At 43.0% G+C, this 21,218-nt stretch overlaps 1 protein-coding gene across 1 annotated transcript in view; it reads left to right on the top strand.

The window, feature by feature from the left end:
• The window catches only part of nrxn3a (neurexin 3a), a 121,080-nt gene that overhangs the window by 66,180 nt on the left and 33,682 nt on the right, over positions 1 to 21,218 (top strand). Inside the window, 8 exon segments of the mRNA XM_070920600.1 lie at positions 1,466 to 1,759; positions 2,151 to 2,298; positions 2,473 to 2,856; positions 10,072 to 10,275; positions 12,287 to 12,313; positions 17,307 to 17,426; positions 17,723 to 17,843; positions 18,534 to 18,794. Coding sequence (XP_070776701.1) covers positions 1,466 to 1,759; positions 2,151 to 2,298; positions 2,473 to 2,856; positions 10,072 to 10,275; positions 12,287 to 12,313; positions 17,307 to 17,426; positions 17,723 to 17,843; positions 18,534 to 18,794 — 1,559 coding nt within the window.

Genomic DNA, 21,218 nt, shown 5'->3' with positions numbered 1-21,218 from the left:
CATCCAGTCCCCGAGCACCTTAACGGATGAGTTGATTTACTGTCAAATCTGCTGGTGGATTGTCGATAATCTCAGCCAAGCCCCTGAATCTACCCACTCCTCAGCCGCCGCTGCACTCTCAGAGTGGGCGGGGAGCGGGAGCGGAGGCATTAATATAAAAGAGAGTGAAATGGAGGACAGGGTGTGTTTGTTTTGTGTATATGTGTGTGTGTGTGTGTGTGTGTGTGTGTGCGCCCAAAATATAGCCAGACAGAGGGTGTTTCTCTACCCAGAGAATTTTCCACTTGAGCAGATTTTCAATTTACATACACATCCCCCTCCATGACTTGATCCTCCTGTTGTTATTGATAGCATTTAGGGCTGCTGTGATAAAAGATTTGCCCAGTTTTTCATTTCATTTGTCTTCCATCGCTGGCAGGACACTGTGTCCACTACAAACCAGCTCCATGGCGAGGGACGTAAACTACGGCTGTGACAGATCTGGGGTCTTTTTTTTTTTTTTTGATAGAGCAGCAGCGTCATCACGTTTGAGAGTAGATTTGCCGAATTCAGACAAGCCATCCCACACTTGGTTACATGTCTGTACTATAGATTCTCAAATAGTGGTTTTATTTACAGCCACTGCACTGTGATTATACATTTGTATGATTACATGTGACAAATAAACTTTGATTGATTGCTGTTAGAAACGCCAAAAATTTGTGTAGCAAAACAGCCAAACGTGAGGGCTTTTTCCTATTTTAGAACATTTTAAAAAAAAGGGGCTGGCCAGCACGGGATGCATGTTTTATAATTTATCAGAATCTGATCATTTATATCATGTATAATATACCATATGTATCTTTTATAATAGATTATCAGTGTGTTTTCTAGCCAGATTCGCTCGTGGAGAAAATAGAGCAGATGCTGAGCGGCCCCGGTGGTTAACATGGGTGCTGATGAAAGGAAGCGGGAAGTGCTTCGCAGCGCTGTCTGAACCCGCTGCAACTGGCCAATAGTTTAGGGTTAGGGTTAGGGTTAGGCCTTTTTGCTTTTATTAAAATCTGTCCTGGCTGTCGCACACCTCAGCAGTGTAAAAGGAAATCAAAGAATGAAAAGAACACGCCCGGCCGAGCCTTGTTTGGATTACGACAGAACAGCACACTCCGTCATTTCTATGAAATCACCCACATACGATGAGATCTGGTTGACACCCTGACATTTAGCTTCTGTGTGGAAATAACAAGTCACTCATTGAAAATGTGGTACACTAAGCCCATCTATGTGTAGGTGTCCCATTGGCTTATATGACCCTGATGAAGGCCACAGCAAATCTGAAATGCGTTGGCCTGAGTCAAGTGTTGCTGGACTATTGCAGTGTATTAACCAATGTGGATTATTGTTACTTTATGGTAAAATCTGACCAGAAGTACTTGGTCGAGTGACAAGAGTAAATATATCCATCTTACAAAATATCCTTTCACAGGTGGTGTATAAGAACAACGACATCCGTCTTGAGTTGTCCCGCCTTGCTCGAATTGTGGACCCTAAGATGAAAATCCAGGGCGAGGTGTCCTACAAGTGTGAGAATGTGGCCACCTTGGACCCCATTTCCTTTGAGACTCCCGAGGCCTACATCAGCCTCCCCAAGTGGAACACCAAGCGGATGGGATCCATCTCTTTCGATTTCCGCACGACCGAACCCAATGGCCTCATCCTCTTCACCCACGGCAAACCCCAGGAGCGCAAAGACGCCGCCCGCAGCCAGAAGAACACCAAGGTCAGTCCTTGATGCCCAAGATCACTTGCTAATTTCAGCCACACTTTAAGAAATGCCACCCTAATGATGTCTGCAAATATCAGGTCAAAGGCAACTGGACTTGCTGTTCAGAAGGACTGATGAATCCTCTTTGATTACTGTCTGTAGGGCAAAACAGCAAATCCAGTTGCATTTTACAACAAAAAAAAAATAGGGCCCTGGTTTTAAAAAACTTTATTGTGTATTTGTTATGCCTTTTTTTGACAGCACAATGCATGAAACTATACTGTAAATCAAATAATCACAAACAAGAACCACATCTTGCATTCCTTTTTTCAGAAAAATAACTGATTTGATTGAATGGTAATCTCATCTGTTGATCTGTGTTTTTTTTGTTGTTGCCCTTGTTCAGGTGGATTTCTTTGCAGTTGAGCTGCTGGATGGCAGCCTGTACCTGCTGTTGGACATGGGCTCGGGGACTATCAAGGTGAAGGCCACCCAGACAAAGGTCAACGATGGTGCTTGGTATCACGTGGACATCCAGAGAGATGGACGCTCAGGTCGGTTGTGTTGGTGAAGGTGGTGAAACCGTGAGGTGTGCTAGCGCAATTTGAATCAGTTCGTTGCCTCCATCATTGTGTATAGAGTATGGTCATCGAGATTCTATCTCTTACCACTGTTAGTATCAGTGCAGCCCTGTACATGATGCTCTGCTTTCTCCTTCCCCGCCCCAGGCACCATCTCGGTAAACAGCAGACGGACCCCGTTCACAGCCAGTGGTGAGAGCGAGATTCTGGACCTGGAGGGCGACATGTACTTGGGGGGGCTTCCCACTGACCGCACCAACCTCATCCTGCCCACTGAGCTCTGGACAGCCATGCTCAACTACGGCTACGTGGGCTGCATCCGTGACCTGTTCATTGACGGTCGAAGCAAGGACATCCGTCAGATTGCTGAGGCACAAAATGGTGCTGGCATCAAGCCTTCGTGCAACAAGCAACCTGGCAAGCAGTGTGAGAGCTACCCATGCAAGAACCGAGGCGTCTGCAAAGAAGGCTGGAATCGATTCATTTGCGACTGCACCGGCACCGGCTACTGGTCCCGCACCTGTGAGAGAGGTAAATGTGTGTGTTTGGATGTGTGCATGCTTTGTTCTCTTGCATAAACCTCAGAACACACTGATACTACCTCCAAGGCAGAGGCAACAAGTATCTGAGACTGCAGACACAAGAAGAAGGCAGGAGCAGCAAGGGCTTTGCTCCTACTGTGGTAGTAGGAGACAGGTTCAAACGGTGTCCCATTTAAGGAATTGCCCCCTTTGAAGGCTTGTTGGGCTGAATCTGTGCCTACTCCCAAAAGTCCATCACCATGTCATTGTGAGGTCCAACCACCCGAGAACAAAACCAAACAAACAACTGGTGTGCAGACTATTTGCACCATTTGCGTCCCTCAGATTTGAACAGAAGTAGGCCATTTTTTCTGGAGCCGTATTTGGACAAGCATTTACAACAGGTCAGTCTCATTGACCCGTTATGTCATACTTGGCCTCTGAGGAAGGTGGCCCCTGGAACGAGAGGCGGGGCTGAGTGTCGCTATGTGTGTCTGTTGTTTTATTTGGGCTTGAGTGGTAGAGCTCTTTATATCTGTAACACTGCTGCGCTGCTCTGAAGACAAATTGTTCTTATTAAAGAAATAGATTTTGGGTCCCCTAGTACTACTGACACTGCAAGATTTGTCGTTTGCTTTATTAGCCAACAGACAACAAGGGCGATTGCCATGAAGGTTATGATGATGTCTAGTTTTATGTATTATGACAAATTCAGGCGACTTCTAACCAGGAGTGGATACTGGAACGGCCAAATCTGGCTGAATTAGCTTCGCAGCCTCGACGTAGCGATCCAAGGAGGTTGCACATCTCGCATGCCAGTGGCCCGTGGAGAAGACGCTTCCCCTCGGCTACTGAGTTCCTTCACACAACCTGTGAACAAGCCGCCTTTCATCTCTCCGCAACTGAGCGAGCAGCGCGAACCTCTCCGATGTTGCCGCTGATGCCCGGGACTGACCAGCTGCAACAGCTACACAGGGTTTTTTTTTTTACTTAGGCAGAGGTGCAGCTGTGTTGGAGATGATGCTGTGGCGGGACATACAAGGTCAAATTCTAGCAAATGCGTCACCCAGACTTTCACAGGAGTATCCTGAACCCTCTGCCGATGACCAGCGGAGGAATGTATCCAAGTATATTTACTCAAGTGCTGCACTTGGGTACAAATTTGAAGTTCTTGTACTCTGCTACATTTCAGAGGGAGATATTGTCCTTTTTCCTTCGCTGCAATTATTTAACAGCTTTAGTTATCGGTTGCTTTACACGTTCAAGTCTCTGAAGTGAATATGAAAAAGCACGGCCGAAACAAGCAGTCGCTCAATCGATTGACAGAAAATGAATTGGCAACAATCATTCAGTCGTTCTTGGTGTAAATATGCAAAACGTTTCATAGTTCGAGCATCTCAAATGTGAGGATTTTGCTGCTTTTCGTTTTGGATTATTTTAATAATTTCGATTTCTATTCAGTAATTTAGCCCCTGACCATCTGGAGACACTAATCCGCAGATGGATCCACAATGAACATGGTCATCAGTTGAGGCCATATACAAAATAGTCAATAGTTACGTCTGCTCCGCCTCAACCAACTACAGCAGTGAAATCCTGCTTTTTCAAATGCGTGACATTGGCAGCGCTTTTTCCAGATCATAAATACTTTTACTTAAGTAATGTTTTTGGCTTTTACTTGTGATGGAGTCTTTTGCAGTGTGTATAGTGTGTGTGTGTGTGTGTGTGTGTGTGTGTGAGAGAGAGTGAGCAGGACACATTTTGAGTGTCCAGGTTTAGTTTAAAGATAGTTCTGTTATCGCTTTGTTGCGTTATCATTTTGGCCATGATGGGTTTTTTTTTTTTTCTTCTCATCTACTTAAAGACAGAAAGAAAGAGTAAAAAAAAAAAAAAAAAAAAAATATGGAAAGAAGGGGACAGCGAGTTACTTGGGAGGGAACATGAATAAACAGAGACTGGAAGGGATAAGGGGCGAGCTTGTTTTCTACAGCCAGAGCTAGTCGTGTCCTTACTTGTGAGTTGTCCAAATCCATTATCATCTACTGCCAGGCAGCCCACAGGACACACACACACACACACACACACACACACACACCTAATTCTCCCTGGCAATGTTTCCTGGTTGATACTGTCATTGTACAGAAGTATCCTGGACTTATGTGGTGACTGTCCAGCACTGTGTTAGGCGTATCACGGGGTCAGTGCAGTTCTGTACCGTAACACGGTTAGGCAGGCGTGACTGATAAGTGCGTATGCGCAGTTTTAACAACATTATCAACGTGGACGCTAAGACAGCGCATGCTTCTGAGCACATTCAGAGTCATTCACGGCTGCTTAAGCTATACCGCAAAGTACCCCTTTTTAACAACACGACACTGAGATCAATCAGGGAGGGTTACTTAAGGGTTGTTTATGAAATCATGAATGCAAACTCAGTTAATCATTTTTAAAATTATTTTTTAAATCATCCCGTTGCTCGATACAAACCGGCCTGTTTGATTTCAGTAAATGCAAACGTGCAGAGAAACGGGAAGGGAGAGGAGAAAAATGCGGTTCCTGGCGAGGTCTGAGATCAGCGTGAGATGTCATGTAAACTCGCACAGACTTCTCCAGGCACATGTTCAATATGTGTCACTTTGTTAGTAAGCCAACAAACCCCAAACTGTTGCCATGACCAAACCGTGACAGACCACAAATACGCTCCAGAGATCGAATTACTTGAATAACGCCAGGCAAAAACTCCAGATGGATCACTAGTTACTCGCCACTGTCTTCAGGAGTCTGTGAACATGCCGGGTCCTCTGGGAATGACAGAATACCGGTCAGTCCGCGTAAGGATCTCCGCCACCTTCCCTTCCCTAGAAGGCTAACGGATCAAGTAATCAATGATTGCGGTGTCGCACAACCTCGGCAGCTCAACCGCCATGAGTTCCAGGAGTTTGATTCGGAGGGGGCAGTTCCAAAAGGCAATATTGGCGTGTGTCATAGCACGGAGAGGATCGCTCTCCGCTACTGGTCCATAACGCCTTCATTGCCTGTATATACTGGACGTGATATTGAGAGAGCACGTCATGTCACGGAACCTCGCAGCAATGAGCGTGCTCCTTGAGAAGACCCCGGTTGAGCAATTTAAACATCGCGGACCCCTCCCATGTCCTCTTTTCAAAATATGAACTGCTTCCATCAGGTGGGCGGATGCGCCAGGGTTCCAATTAAATACAGGAAATGATAAATGAAGAGGTGTAGTGAACTCAGGACATGAGAAGGGTGTGAAATGATTTCATTGCAAACTTCTGACGACATAGTTCGTTCTTGGTATCAGGGTTATAGATTATAGATTTGGGACACTATAATGTTGTTTTTTTTTTTATGAACTCACCAGGATCCTTTGGCAAAGAAATCAGATCCCAGACCTGGTGGCCAGGGTACATTCCACCGCCCTTCTGACCGGTTTTCCGTCGCGGCGTCCAGACAGTTTAATAAAGGCTGATCAGAGCTGAAAACTAATTAACACATCCCCAACCCCTCATAAATTGCTCCGACTGCTTTTTAGCATATCAAATAACAGCTTTCTGATCGTATCTCTCCAGCTACAGCAGTTCTTCTCTTTCTTCATCCAGCGGAGCCACTGGGTGATCATTTCCCCCTGAATCTCATTTTCACTTTTGAAAACAAAAGTTGCAGGGCATCAGTGGGTCAATCTGATAAGGGGTGTACATTTCACCTGGAATTACTTTGCAGGGGATATTTTATTGAAATATTGCAATATAACTATCCGGAGCCAACGACAGTCAGGATTGCATAATAGAATTTCCATTAACACCATTATTTGGCTATATATATTTAGATATATATAAGCCAAATAGTGTGTGTTTGTGTGTGTGTGAGTGTGTGTGAACACTGCTGTTTACCCAGTGGATGTTTACTGTTCTGCATGGCGTCACCTGCCATTTGTCTTTGACTCTGACTTCAATTCATTTGTCCAGTAAAATAAAGCCCCCCCCCCCCCCCCACACCCCCAGCACTGAGACACCACCAGTTAAGTAATGGAGTTGAGGATGTAGTGTGGTTTATAGAAATATATCACATCTCTTACTCTTGGCACGAGCAAAGTCACCTGTTGATCGAATTACACCTTTTGCTCAAACATCAGACGTGTTAAGAAATGTGAACAGTTAAGAGTTCCTCGTACTATCACAATACATATTACTCTGCAGTACCTTGGAACAAGAGAACAATAACAACACATTTATTAAGGCCATATGGGTCATGATTACAATGTAATGATTAAATACAACAAAGACATATGTTGGGCAACACGCAACAATTTTCACTTCAGTACTTTTAACACATATTAGTCTCATCACGTCGGGTGGTCCAATCGCTGAAAGGTTCCAAAGAAGGGTTGTGCCAATCTGATTCAAGGCCAGCACAAACAAATAAAGGCTTGTCCTTCCTAAAGGCTAGGTAAAAAAAAACCAAAGATGGGGTGGAATGATCCATTCTTACTAATGGGTCACATGACGACTTCATCATGTGGCATATTTCCACAGCACATATTCCATGAGAGCTACATCCCAGTCATGTCAAGTTTCTCTTTTTGCGAGTCTCATTCACTTTCATTTTGCGTTTTTTTTTTTTTTTTTACGATGCTGTCAATAAAACCGTGATGAGTCATGCCGTTTGAAATTCTGAACACCGGATGCAAAAATGCAACGCAACGGATGTGAGTCTGTTGCCGCACTGATGGAATTAGCGCTGTGGAAATGCTGTACATTGTGCTGGCATCATCAAAACGACAGGTAAACATGGAGGAAGTGTTTTTTTTTTCCGTTTGAATAAACAACAAATTAAAAACAGGGTATTAAAATGAAGGCCTGTCTCCAATATAAGCCGGTTTCAAATAAAGGCCTGGTTGCTCGCTACAGTTGAGGTGAATAAAGGGCGCCTATTTCAGAATTAACGGTATATTCTAGCTCCAATGCAATGCGCAGGTGTAAACAGAGCTACGTCACTGAGCTGAACAGTGTCCAATGCAAAGGAAAGGTGAACTGGTCAGAGATGTAGTATCTTCAAACCAAACAAAATGTATGAAGGCTTGATGACTGGTTTTAGCGCGGCAAGGTCAGTCAGTTAAAAGCGTATCAATCCTTTAGACACACTCTATTGAGACCATCTCACATGCAGGTCATTACACACACACACACACACACACACACACACACACACACAGTTACATCCAAGACATATGACATGCCAGAGTTAATCTGACAGCCCAGCCCAGAGCTGTAATGAGAATTTAAATTGTGTATATTACACCGTGCTGTAATCTGACACCTTGTCAATTAGACATCAGTCCCAGGCATCCCCGTGACCAAACACGGACAATTATTTCATGTGCAGTTGAGCATGGACCCGCGGACGCGCACGGCGTGTGAGCGCACAGGTGAACAACGAACACGCGCTGATATTGACTTTGTCAACTTGTCACTAATACAAAGGTTTTAAGGTGCATTAAGGCATGTACTGTGTGTACGGAGCCTTCAAAGCCCTAGAAGATTGTTGCGGGAACAGGATACTATTAATTAAGATGCTTCTTTACTACTCAGCTCGCTCATATTAAATGCACAATGGAAGAGAACTCAGTCGATTAAGTTTTATTTTCACCTTGGAACGTCATACAATGAAATTTTGCACAAACGCACGGCATTGTCCTCGGATATTTTAATGGATCATTTGATTTACTTAATCCATGCGTAGGTTTAGATTAGGGGTGTAACGATTTGCCGATATGAAACGGAACCCGGGTTTAACGTTAAAGGTGCTTGTCTGAAGTTACGAATGGGTTGACCGAAGCTTTGCTGCTAATTCCGCACAGCGTCTCAACTCCCGTAAAAGTTAAACGCAGGACTCTCGCGTCACGAGAACAACAGCAACACCTCATGACGACGCTGCCTGCCTGAAGTCCAGAGTCTGGAAGACATTTAGATTTTATAAGAAGGAAATAAAATCGGACAAAAGTCTGGCCATTTGTAAGGTCTGTAAAACAGCGATCAAGTACAACGGCTGCACAACAACTTTCGTGACATGGTAAATACATCCGAGGTACAAGATACCTTGAGATAAGAGTTGTGTATCAAAGTGAAGCTAAACAAGAATTGTCAAATGCAGAGCGAGCGTCAATAACTGGACGCCATGTGCAACCGGTCACAGGGCGCCACGTCTCTCCAGGCTGGGAGTTAAGGAGTCATGTCTCCCAGACAAGCATATACCAACCCTGGTAACTGATGACGCCAGAAACATGGTTGTAGCCGGAGTGGAAGCAGAAATGACCCAACACCTCGGGTGCTTTGCTCACGCGAACACTGCTGCAAAGTTGCTGGGGAGAGTGAGGATATGTTGAATATAAGAAAACCATTATATTGATATAGTATAAAGCAGGGGCATTCATTTAAAATTCAAAGTGGTCCAGTGAAAAATGCCCTGAACATCATGACTTGCGTTATGATTCAGTGCCAGATGTATTGCAGTAGCCTAGAAGTTGTGTCAGCATCTGCATGTCAGTCAGCAACTGACTGTCAGTCAATGGGTGTTAAATAAATGTAGTAGAAATCTACAGATGTATGTATTTAAAAGTAGATGCAGTTTTCATCAAAAGCATATTTGGATGTTGCTACAATTATATAAAGACTGCTGGATCTGCATTTATCTGTAGCCAATCAGTTGGCTTCTCCCGCTTCAGCCAATCACGTGAGCGTAGATTCGGAGGGTATGATTTAATCTGATTACGTAGCATTACATCCACCCAGCCCTAACTGAAATATATTTCACCATGCACAACAGAAGAGTTATCACTTACCTGTGGAGGGAGCAGCTACCAGACTGCACGTTGAGGTTGACCTGCAGGTAGATGCAATTTTTCACATGAAGTCATACTCCTGAATATGCGCCACTAAAGCACATATCAAGTCACAGAGAGCGGGGGTCTAAAAGGGGCCCAGAAGCTCTGCTTCCCTGGAGCCACCCCCCCCCCATCCGATTAATACAGCCATGCTCTGGATCAAAGTGATGGACCAACTGAATGACCTTGCCAGCCCTAGAGCCACTAGCATGCCTAATGGAATATTTGCAGTAGTATCAGGTTCCAGCTGACAATATTGACACCGACCTTGCTTGGAATATGGCTAACATCTCTCTATGCTATGCTCCTGACTCTCTCACACAGAGGCTTCCATCCTCTCCTATGATGGCAGCATGTATATGAAGGTGGTGATGCCGACCATCATGCACACTGAGGCTGAGGACGTCTCTCTGCGTTTTCGTTCCCAGCGGGCCTACGGCCTCCTCATAGCCACCACCTCCCGAGACTCAGCCGACACGCTCAGGCTGGAGTTGGACGGTGGTCGCGTCAAACTCACGGTCAACCTAGGTATCGTATGCCCCCACCACCACCACCCAGCCACCCATCTGCCTCCACACCTCCACCTTCACCATGAGACGGTTTACCGTTGAGTGGTGACCTGTCCTCTCACTCTCTCTCTATGTTTTTGTGCAGTCTTGTCATCAGTTACTCATCACTACGATCCTTTCAACGGTTTCTACCGGTTTCAGAACATATAAGAGAGAGTTTTATCTTTTGTGCATGGGTGTTAATGCGGTTTGTGCACACAGACAGCTATGAACTGCTTACTGAAAACAACTATTTACTGGATAGCATCTTAGGCTATACCATCATAACTTCTACATTTATTTCAGTGGTAAACATGTTGCCCATCTTTGAAACAGACAAACCATAGTCATATCCATATTCTTGTTTGAAAAACTTTTGAGACAGTCACAGCACAATAAGCAGAATGCACATTATGGTGTAGAGATATTGGGCTTTAAAGTCTAGTCTCTAATAATGTTTTTTTTTGTTTTTTTTTAACGAAACAACGTGTGCTGAGACTTTCTAAGAGGTGACCTCCACCAAGTATGCCCACTGACCTCCAGTCCATCATTCAACAGGACATTAGAAGAAACTTTTTCCTGTCTTTCTCACTAACCTCATTTTTCTGTCACAGACATCAAGTAGTGTCTCTGTCACCTTCCTGTTCTCCTGGGTGGTCGTTTTCTTTGCTGATGATGGTGTCTTTTATGAAAGTCTATGCTTTTTTTTTTCTTCAGTGTTTTGTTTTTTATGTTTACCTGTCAACTCCATTTTCCATCATGCTTTGTCAAAAGATGGTATTCACCCCTTCAAAGGCCTTAAGCCTGCGGCCCGTCAGGCGAACAGCCCGAGAACAGAGCCCAGCAAAACCTACAGCTGGCTGCGACCCCATATACTTCCAAACACTTCCAATCATAATATGTAAAGAATGGAAATGAGCCATTTATATAATGTATATCTTGCATATACAGTATGTCTAGTGAAACATAAAATGTTAGCAATGTTAGCAGATGTTTGCTGGTTTGCCAAGCCACATTTAGATAAATCCTTCAATAATTATATTCATTTGTGTAAGTCATACCCTAGATTTCAGTCTAAATGTCTGCAGCTCTAATTGGTGAGTGCTGATATGACTTCTTAGCCCATGTAAATCTGTGTGACTTTCAACAGGACGTTTGTAAAAGTGTTAAATATTTACAGATCCAGCTTAGTGACACATGTAGGCGTAGGATAGTAGGGGTTCCTGTGCCTCTGCATGGTGCTGGTGCTGATTGGATCGTGGCTGTTTGCTCCCACTTTTCTGTTGCGGTTGACGACACATGGAACCACCAGCCACATGGCGACCAACCCTCACTGTCCTCACAGCTGCGTGCAGCAGTTATTCTGGCCTTAGTGGGACTGTTCAGATACTTCAGATTCCCATGTCTATCACACTGCTGTCTTACAAATTCACTTTTTTTTTGCTGTTTTAAATTATATTAGTCTGTATTTCCTGACTTTTCAAAGATCCGTGGCTCTAAAATGGATGGCTGCTACCACCTAGTTGGTGCGGAGGCTTTGGAGCCAGAGACTTTGACTTTTCTAATTTGAATATTTAAACCTAAAGTCAAACAGTCAGTGATGGGTTGGAAAATTCATGTAGCTGGTACTACAAGTGGCCATTTTACTGTAAATACTGTGCCAAAGTGATTGATAAATTTGAGCTAAGGTACTATGGGTAACAAAAGAGCACAAGCTTGAGAAAAGCAGCTTTTATCAACCAGCACATTTCTATGACCAAAAATCCATGCATTGTTTTATTTACTATTAAATGATGTTTTTTAAATCTTGAAAATCTATCATTTATTTCATGGTGATTTGGCATAAAGTTCAACATAAATAACAAAGGAATAAAATGGCTGCCTTCCTGCATGTGTACGTCCCCGGAAGGGTGGACTTTTTGTTTTTGGATGTCTGCAGCAGTAACCTTGAAGGATGCAATTTCATCTGTCATTTATTCTTCCCCATCTAGACTGTATCAGGATAAACTGTAACTCCAGTAAGTTAACACTCAAGTTTCATTTTGCTTTCTATGTTGATGGTATGTTGATGTTGTTTTTTTACGAAAGGAAATGTGTTTTATTAAAATGTGAGTCCTGCACTGCCCTCCACCGTCCCTTAAGTATATTATGTGGAGGTTTGTTCAGTTGGTTGGACTCCCCGTAATTCAACAGGAACCAACAGAAATAGCCTCAGTCAGATGGAATGAGTGATTTGTTTTAGAACTTATCTTTAAATCAACCCCTTTGCTCTATTTTCTGCTGTCCCTTTCTCTATTTGTAGTGAGTACAGTAGCAACGATATACATTAAATAATAACGAATAACAGTAAATCGTTCTTACAGTATGTATTTCACTTTGCCGCAATTGGTACGAGTAGCGGGTAAATTCCATTTTAGCGCACCAATAAAAAATTGGCGAGTAGCGCATGAGACAGTACTTAGCCGACGCCAAGAACATGCTTCAAGAACCTACATTCCCTTAGTCCAAAACATCTATCACAGCGTAAGAGCATGGAACGGTATTTGTTATTACGTTCAGCGACGTACAGTATTAATATGGCTTAGAGAGTGTTAAAATCCTCTATTAAAACACCATACAGGCATTTAATTAATGAAAGATATTGTTATCCCAGCTGTAAAACTTTGCCGCAACCTTAACAACGTGGCTGAAACTCGCCAGTACCCAAAACAAAGGCAACAGCAGTACCCTGAAGGTAACGTCGCAAATAGTGCCAATAAAGAGAAACGGCGTGATGAGGACACATTCTGAATGAAATTAAAGGAAAGCCCCCCCCCCCCCCCCCCCCCCCCACTGCATCAGTTGTTATTAAAACCACCCATAGAAGCTCATTGTGATTTCTAGTTACAGAAAGGTACAATGTTAAAATGTCCCAAACAACAATTCTTTGGATTTTTAACCTTGAGCAACGTGCATGTTAATAGCAAATAAGTTATCATTGATGGATTGTGTACATTCCTATCTCCAACCCAAAGAAGAAACCAAAAGACTGAAAAATCTAACTTCTTCACCCAATTAGATATTTTTTAACCAGATGACAAATTGTAGTTATGCCATAGTATCAAGTATCAAAATTGGACTCAGGATAGCAGGATATGTATTGTTAGGAAAATGTTATATCTAATATATTATTATGTCATGTTACATTCTACACATTCTACATTTAGGAATGGTCATTCAGTGAGCTCTGTTTGCAACAATTGTGTCTGCGGCTCTTAGAGCCCAGAGTTGTTTATAGAGTCTCAGTTGTCAGGCTTTCACAAGTAACTATGGATTGCTTTTACTCATGAGGAGGCCATGGAGATCTTTGCCTTTGCATCTGTCGTTTGAATGTAACAAAATGTGTATTTAATATCTACAGATCAAGAGTAATTTAGTGTCTTTTACCGCTAGAAATATACCTGCAAGTTGAGTAGACGAGATCAAGTGTTTGCTGGACAGTTCAGTTTAATAATATGTGCTCTCAGACACAGAAAGGACAAGGGCACATGGTGACGCCGTTTGACATAGCTACAGATGTTGCTGCACAACAAGTGTAGACCAGACAATGTAAATTTCATGTAAATCAATTTATGTTTTTCACATATGGCTTGTTTCCTGTTGCCGGTAGGTGGTGCCACGACTAGTACTCAATACGATCTTGTAGAAATCCTCAGGCCTGGACTGTTATCAAACAGGTCAAGTTTGATGCATATTGGACAATGTACAGTCAAGTTACAACAGCTTCCTGTTTTTTTTTTTGTTTTTTTTTACGGCGAGACTTCCTGTGTCCACTAGAGAACACACGTTAATTGCATGTGATGTTCCTGTATATCAAAAGGAGCCCACACCATGAAAATGTAATCTAAATCGGATGGTGATTGTCACACAAAGCTTACTTCCTGTTGCCAGTAGGTGGTGCAATGACTGTGACTCAAAATTGGCATGCGGATGTCCTGAGGCCTGGACTCTTATCAAGCATGCGAAATTTGGGGCGGATCTGCGGAACTCTGCACTCGAGTTACAGCAACATCCAGTGTCGAAACGCCCAAAATGGCCGCCATGCCATGAAAACTCAAGCTTTTAATAACTTTTCATCCTGAAGGTTTTGCACGGCCCAAATTTAAAGTCCTAAAAGTGTACAGTTAATTCAAAATGGCTGACTTCCGGTTGGGTTTTTCAAATTTCTTACATCTAGGTGAAACATACCACGACAGCTGCTTTGTTAAAATTTTATAGGGGGCACAAAAGAGCCATTTTGCCACACCCATGGGCAAGACCCATAAAACATAAAGTCTTTCGCCACATCTGACGTATGTACTAAGTTTCCTGGCTTTTCGAGCATGTGGAGTCGCCACGGGGCCGTCGTTCAACAAAAACTCACATCATCTCATCTTCAAAATGAAGCATCATCAAGGTCTTAAGGCTTTTCTGAGACAGTTTTGAGGTGGATCTGGTCAACATGCTAAGAGGAGTACATCAAAGTTTAAAACATGCCCATTTCCAGTTGCCAGTAGGTGGAGCAATGACTGTAACTCAGTATTGGCATTCAGATGTCTTCAGGCAACAACAACTTCGTGCAAAATGGCCGCCACACCACGGCAACATCGGTCAGCGAAAAACTCAAGCTTTTCATCCTGAAGTTGTTTAGATTGCACTGCCCAGATTTGAGGTCGACGTGATTAAATCTCTAGGGGAAGTCAGTCGAAGTATGGAGCCTGTAAATGTAAAAAATGCCCTAAAAGTGTACAGTAAATTCAAAATGGCTGACTTCCTGGCTCCAACAGACTTTTTTTTAAGTCTCGGCATGATACATGCGCTTACCAAATTTTGTGCATCGAGGTGCAGCGTACCGTGAGGGCTGATTTTGTTGATATGATTATAGAGCCATGCGCGAGACCCATAAAACATTCTTCGCCACTTCTGACGTGTGGGCAAAGTTTCCTGAGTTTTTAAGCATGTTTAGCCCCTCACAAATGTGATGAAACCTGTTGGAAAAAGGATATATGTAATACCAATTCCAATAAGGTCCTCGCAGGACTTTTGGGCCCTAATAAACGTGACAGGAGAACATTTTTATTGACTCGCCAGAAGAAATGTAGTTGGAGGTTGGGCCATTTTTACTTCCAGTAGCAAAAAGTCCAGACAGCTCTGATGGAGCTCAGAACAGCTGCTTTATTCCAAGGGATCTGACTAGATAAACTTGGAATGTTGTATGTAATATCTTACCTATCTGTGTAGGAAAAACACTCAACATAAATAACCATTAGATTCTGACTGATCCTGGCGGAAAGTCAGGAGATTTGAATATTTGAATCATCAACGAAGTTCACAATGTTGTGCCATCTGTGCATAAATACGCACAGATGCATGTCGTTCCTGCTGTGTGATGCCTGCAGGTATATTATAACGTCAAAGGAAAGAATCCCGCACAGTTGTGGGCAACAAATGGAACATCAGTATTGATGCTTCTTCAAAACCTGGATTACATTCAGTGACAAGTGAAAGACATATCAGTAAGACTCACACATTAGGCCATTCTAACCCATTACAGACTCAGCTTCATTTTCAGTAGGGTATGTAATAGATACGAGGAAAGTGAAAGAGGCAAAACTCAGTGTTTATGGCCCAATCTCGGCGCTGAAATGTGCCGAGAAAAGCCCTGAAACACTGGAGGCGGCAGCAGCAACCAGTCCGCTTGCTGTCATAAAAGTAACTTTCCTCTCTGTCTGTATGCCCCTTATCATTTGTGGGCTTTATCGCTCCCTCTCCCTCTGAAGCTCGAAGGAAAGGTCCACTCTGCTACACTAAAATGGCAATTTTCGAAGACCAGAATTAGGCTCAGAATGTTTGGGGCTGAAGCCCTGTAAGATCGGCCAACGACCCCACTGGTCAAACACCAAGATGACCGAACACACTGACAGCTGATACTTCCAATATGTCGACGCTGTCACGACACTGAATTTTACAGTAACTGTGCGACTTCAACACCAGAGTTCTGTGGTTCTCGTCTCATACCAACAGTCAACACTGGATTATTTTCACCAAGACTGTTACCTAATCAGAAATAAGTCATTTTTGTGCCTAACTCCAACTAGATTTTGCTAGATGAGGAAACAGTCATATGATTTTGATCTTTTGATTTTTTTGTGCAATGGTCATTTGTGAAGGCACTTGACAAACGATGTACCCCTGCCAATAGACGTCAGAAAACAGTCATATAGGTAAAAGTGTGAGAGAAGAAAGAATGTGTTTCTTTCTTGAAAAAAGGTAGTAAGTGGACCTTGAGTTCTTGGGTGGTTTTTGTCAAATCACTATGGGTTAAAAACAACACATTTCGTTGTTTAGTTTCGAGGGCTAGTTTGTATCTTACCTAAGGATTCTTTAAGCATCCCATTGGATATTTAGCCACATAAATGTGTGTGATTCTGCATGCATTGCATCGTATGCACTAGGGCCTACATGTATTTCCTGTTGGCAAACCAAGGTCATGGATCTAAACAATTAGGGATTGGTTCAAAAAAGCTAATGACATTTTACATTGCACTTGCGTCTGATGCGGCTCAGCTTACTGGCCACGTTTTTGGCTCGCATTTCATGGTCAGAAAAAGTAATGAAAGAAACAAAAGCAGGGAGGGAGCAAGGTTAAAATATTTCTATAAGCCTATGATGAGTAAAAGCAATTTGTCCTACTGTAGTTGTCCTATTTTAGAGCCATAACTCTGTTCTGCAGCATAGTGGTCAGGTGTACTCTATAAGAATTACAGATGTGAAGTATTTTGTATTTTTTCTGTGTATTTCACTGACTAATCCAAACCTTTGTTTCCCAAAGGTATAAGAGCTAGATTGAAAACTTCAAAATTTAAGCCATTTTCAAGCTACTAATCTGCTTGTAAAATCTATGCCGATGATTCCAGGCTGACTGGCGGGAAAACAAAGGTTTGGGTTTGGCCTCAGGATGTCTTTAACTTTGTGATTGACCATTGTTCTCAGGCAAGGGACCGGAGACCCTGTATGCCGGGCAAAAGCTCAATGATAATGAATGGCACACAGTGCGTGTGGTGCGTCGCGGCAAAACCTACAAGCTGACGGTTGACGATGATGTAGCAGAAGGTACTTACCTGCACCTCAACTCGGTTCATGCTTGAAGAAATGTTCTTAGAGTTGCCTTGTCAGTGGTATTACACCATGCTTTGGTGTGTGACCATAGAGACTGATAGTATGTAATTCTGCTGCAAAGAAAGCATGTAGCCATGTAATCATTAGTGACAGTTTGTATCCATCTAATACTGTTGATGTAATCTTCTCCTTAAATCAGCCCTTTTGTGTTAGTGTCAGACAGTGTTCTCTTTTCTTTTTGTTTTTTGTCTTTCTTTTCAACCCATCCCCTCCACCCTCCCCGTCTTCAGGCCAAATGGTGGGTGACCACACTCGTCTGGAGTTCCACAACATCGAAACGGGCATCATGACAGAGCGTCGATTCGTTTCCAGCATCCCGTCCAGCTTCATTGGTCATCTGCAGAGCCTTAGGTACTCAGAACGCTTTACTTTTAAAGTTGATATATATGTTTAAAGTTTCACTTCTGTTTTGTTTTTTTTTGCATATTAGCTATGAATGAAATGACAAGGTAAGAAATCCACAGAGAATTATCACCCAAATTTTGTAGCTCTAGAGAGCTCTAACGCCCCTTTTAGGTTTATTATTTTGGTTTTACAGAACATTTACGGTTTGGTTCAGTCTCAGAGCACTCTCCCCGTGTATAGATGACAAATATGAGTAGCTGGTGAAGAACGTGGAACATTGAAAAGCTAAAGAGGAGCTGGTGGAGACCAAACAGGAGTGTAAAGTTAATCTTGGACTTACAGTAAATTTGTCTGGTGGACACAAACACGAGCCAAAATTAGTGCTCATGTTGCTCTGTGTCTGTTAAATGTGTAAACTCAAATGTTTAAATATGCCTTATAACCACGTGAGACGTAATATGTCGGAAAGTGTGTTTGCTAGCTTGTTGTGGAGTTCTTCTGCCCTCAAAAAAAGTCAATAACTTCAGCTTTATTTTCTTAGGAAGGAAGGAATGCATTGACTGGAGATTTCTCACATATCCAAACTTTGGAGTCTTTACTTTAAAGACTTTGAAAAACTAGCTGGACCTCATATCATATTTATATATAATATTTTTAGGACAATGACTTCAAATGCCTGTTCCTTCCTTTCCTCAGATTTAACGGCATGCTCTACATCGACCTGTGCAAGAACGGCGACATTGATTATTGCGAGCTCAATGCCCGCTTTGGGATTCGCTCCATTATCGCCGACCCTGTCACCTTCAAATCGAAGAGCAGCTATCTGAGCCTGGCCACCCTACAGGCCTACACATCCATGCACCTCTTCTTCCAGTTCAAGACCACCTCCCCAGACGGCTTCATACTCTACAACTCCGGGGATGGCAATGATTTTATTGCTGTGGAACTGGTTAAAGGGTAAGTTTTATTTTGAAAGGATGCTTGCACATTGAAACCTTGAAGGTTTAGTAGTAACATTATTTGTTTACCAAATTAAAGCGGCTATAATCAATATTTTCATCATAGCAATATATCAAATGACAATGTGAAAGGGGTCGCTCGTGGTGATGAACCTGCAGAAAATTATCACAGTCTGCAGCTCCCCTCAGCTTTTCAGACCTTCATAGATCTTATGACATCATGCCTGCGCTGACAGACTGCTGTTTTCAGTGCAAAAGCTCTAAAAATCCACTGTACACTACGTGTTCAGCACTATGGAGAGCCATTTCATTCAAAACCCCACCCAAACGGCACACCACCTATCCAGTTAATAGACACCAACAAGAGAGCAGATTACTTGGCAAAGAACGCCGCTCATGAGGATAGGGTGGAAATGGCTATATGGACTGTCACAATACAATTGAATCATGAACAAGTCAGTCAAAGAAATGTGGCAGAATACATGAGGCACACACACACACACACATACACACATCTGTGATAATATATCGGCAATCAAACCTTGGTCTCCTTGGTGAATGTCCTGTGTTTGATCCATTCATCCGCCATAGCCTCTTCCCATTGTGGACTTTGTTGCTCTTTATGCTACGTCGCCTGGCTTCCTAAAGCCTTTCTGGCAGAAAAGCCTTAAGACTATAGCCTAATTTATACTTTCCCCGTCCACAAGTGCGCGAGAGTCCGCTAAGGTGCGCGAGAGTCCGCTAAGGTCCGCGTGATGTACATTTCGTCATCAGAGGGTGTATGTGTAGGCTCTGTGCGGACTTCCACGTATCTCCGATTTTGACGACAGTACAAGGACACTGGTCTTGCATAGCCAGACCTATGTCCACACTTTGGTTTCAAGAAATACAAACAAACCCAGACTGACAACTGACAGTCTCCAAACACAATCATCTTGGGGGCCTCTTTAATTCATCTTTAAAACCATATAAAGACAATCACATGTGCAACAGTTAGCAACCAAAAAACAGAGTTAAAACCAGAGTGAATATGGGACTTACATTCATCAGGTGGATACAAACACGACTCCAAATGAATGGTAAGGCTCTGTAACTGCTGGATGTTGGCCATACAAACTTAAAAGATGATGGTATGCCACTGTTTTCACAACTTGGTTCTGCTGCCCCCAAGTGGCCAAAAGTTATTATTATTTTTAATGTATTTTGAGTTTCTCAGATGTTCTGAGCACCATGTTAACAGTGTAATCACAGTGTCATGTATGTGTGGTCTTGCACACGCGCACACACAGTGTTCTGCGATACTGTTACAGGCAGTTTCTGACCCTCTTGTAGGTTACAATAAGATATATTTAATTGTCTACAGAATGAATCTTAGTCAGACCTGGAGTCTATTGGCATTGATCCCTAATTATCATTATCAAGGGAATATACTAAGTTTGAATTGAGAGATCTTTTGAATGTTGTTGGATGGCAGATGTAGTGGCATAAACTACTTAAAAATTCGTTCAGGTTTTCTGTAAGGGGTCACTCGTATCACATGAAAGAAAGCTGACTTTCAAAGTTGCAGAGTGGTGGCACAGTGCAGTGGATGATGCAGGTGCTGTCCGCCTGCGACTTAAGGTTCCGTCATGTAGGAGGCCAGCTACAGGTTACTATGTGAAAGCAGTGGGTCACAGAGCGGATGAGGTCTCGTTTCAGGGCCAATGGCAAAGGTCTGAGGCGTTGCTTGCACAGTTCTGCTGTGGCAGTCAGAGTTGGGTCGGCAGTACAGCTGCTGTTGAGTCCTTGTGATGTTGTGGCTGAAAGTCAAATAGAGTTTATCTGGCTACACTAACTTCTTCAGCTAGGGTTGGCAAAGGCTTCGTGGTACAAAAATATAAAACGTAAAAAAGAAGTACCTCTTCAGTTTAACACAGTGGCACTCTGGTTTGTTTAGAAAAAGGCTAAATTGTGTGTGGACTTTCGGGGACGAACAAAAAGAAACTTAAAGAAAGACGTCTAGAAATACTAAGAAACAATGTTGCTTGAGCTTAAGTTGAGGACCAGCCTGAGGGGCGGAGGTCGGTCAGACCCTTTTACCAACTAGCCAAAACAGGTGGAGTTTGGGGTGGATGAAGGCGTTTTGCGCCAAAAACTCCAGGGCTGCCCTTGACCAATGGTTTTCCTAGTCGACTAATAGTAACCTGGGGCATGTTCCAGGACCCCACCGTCAACATCACAGATGACATCAATGGATTTACTGAGTCAGTGGTGGATTTAATTTGTAAAACAACAGACCATGCACCATTCCACAACCAGATACCATGGATTACCAGAACCATCCGAGATGCCATAAACACACGCACTGCAATTCTACACTTCTGAGAATTTCACCTGCAGGAAATGGCAAATTGGTACTGACTGGAGTTGCACAAATAATCAT

Source organism: Enoplosus armatus, chromosome 15 (genome assembly GCF_043641665.1).
Source record: "Enoplosus armatus isolate fEnoArm2 chromosome 15, fEnoArm2.hap1, whole genome shotgun sequence".
In the NCBI taxonomy this organism is placed as follows: domain Eukaryota; kingdom Metazoa; phylum Chordata; class Actinopteri; order Centrarchiformes; family Enoplosidae; genus Enoplosus; species Enoplosus armatus.
The sequence above is the reverse complement of the archived record's forward strand: the minus strand, read 5'-3'. Positions and strand labels throughout refer to the sequence as shown.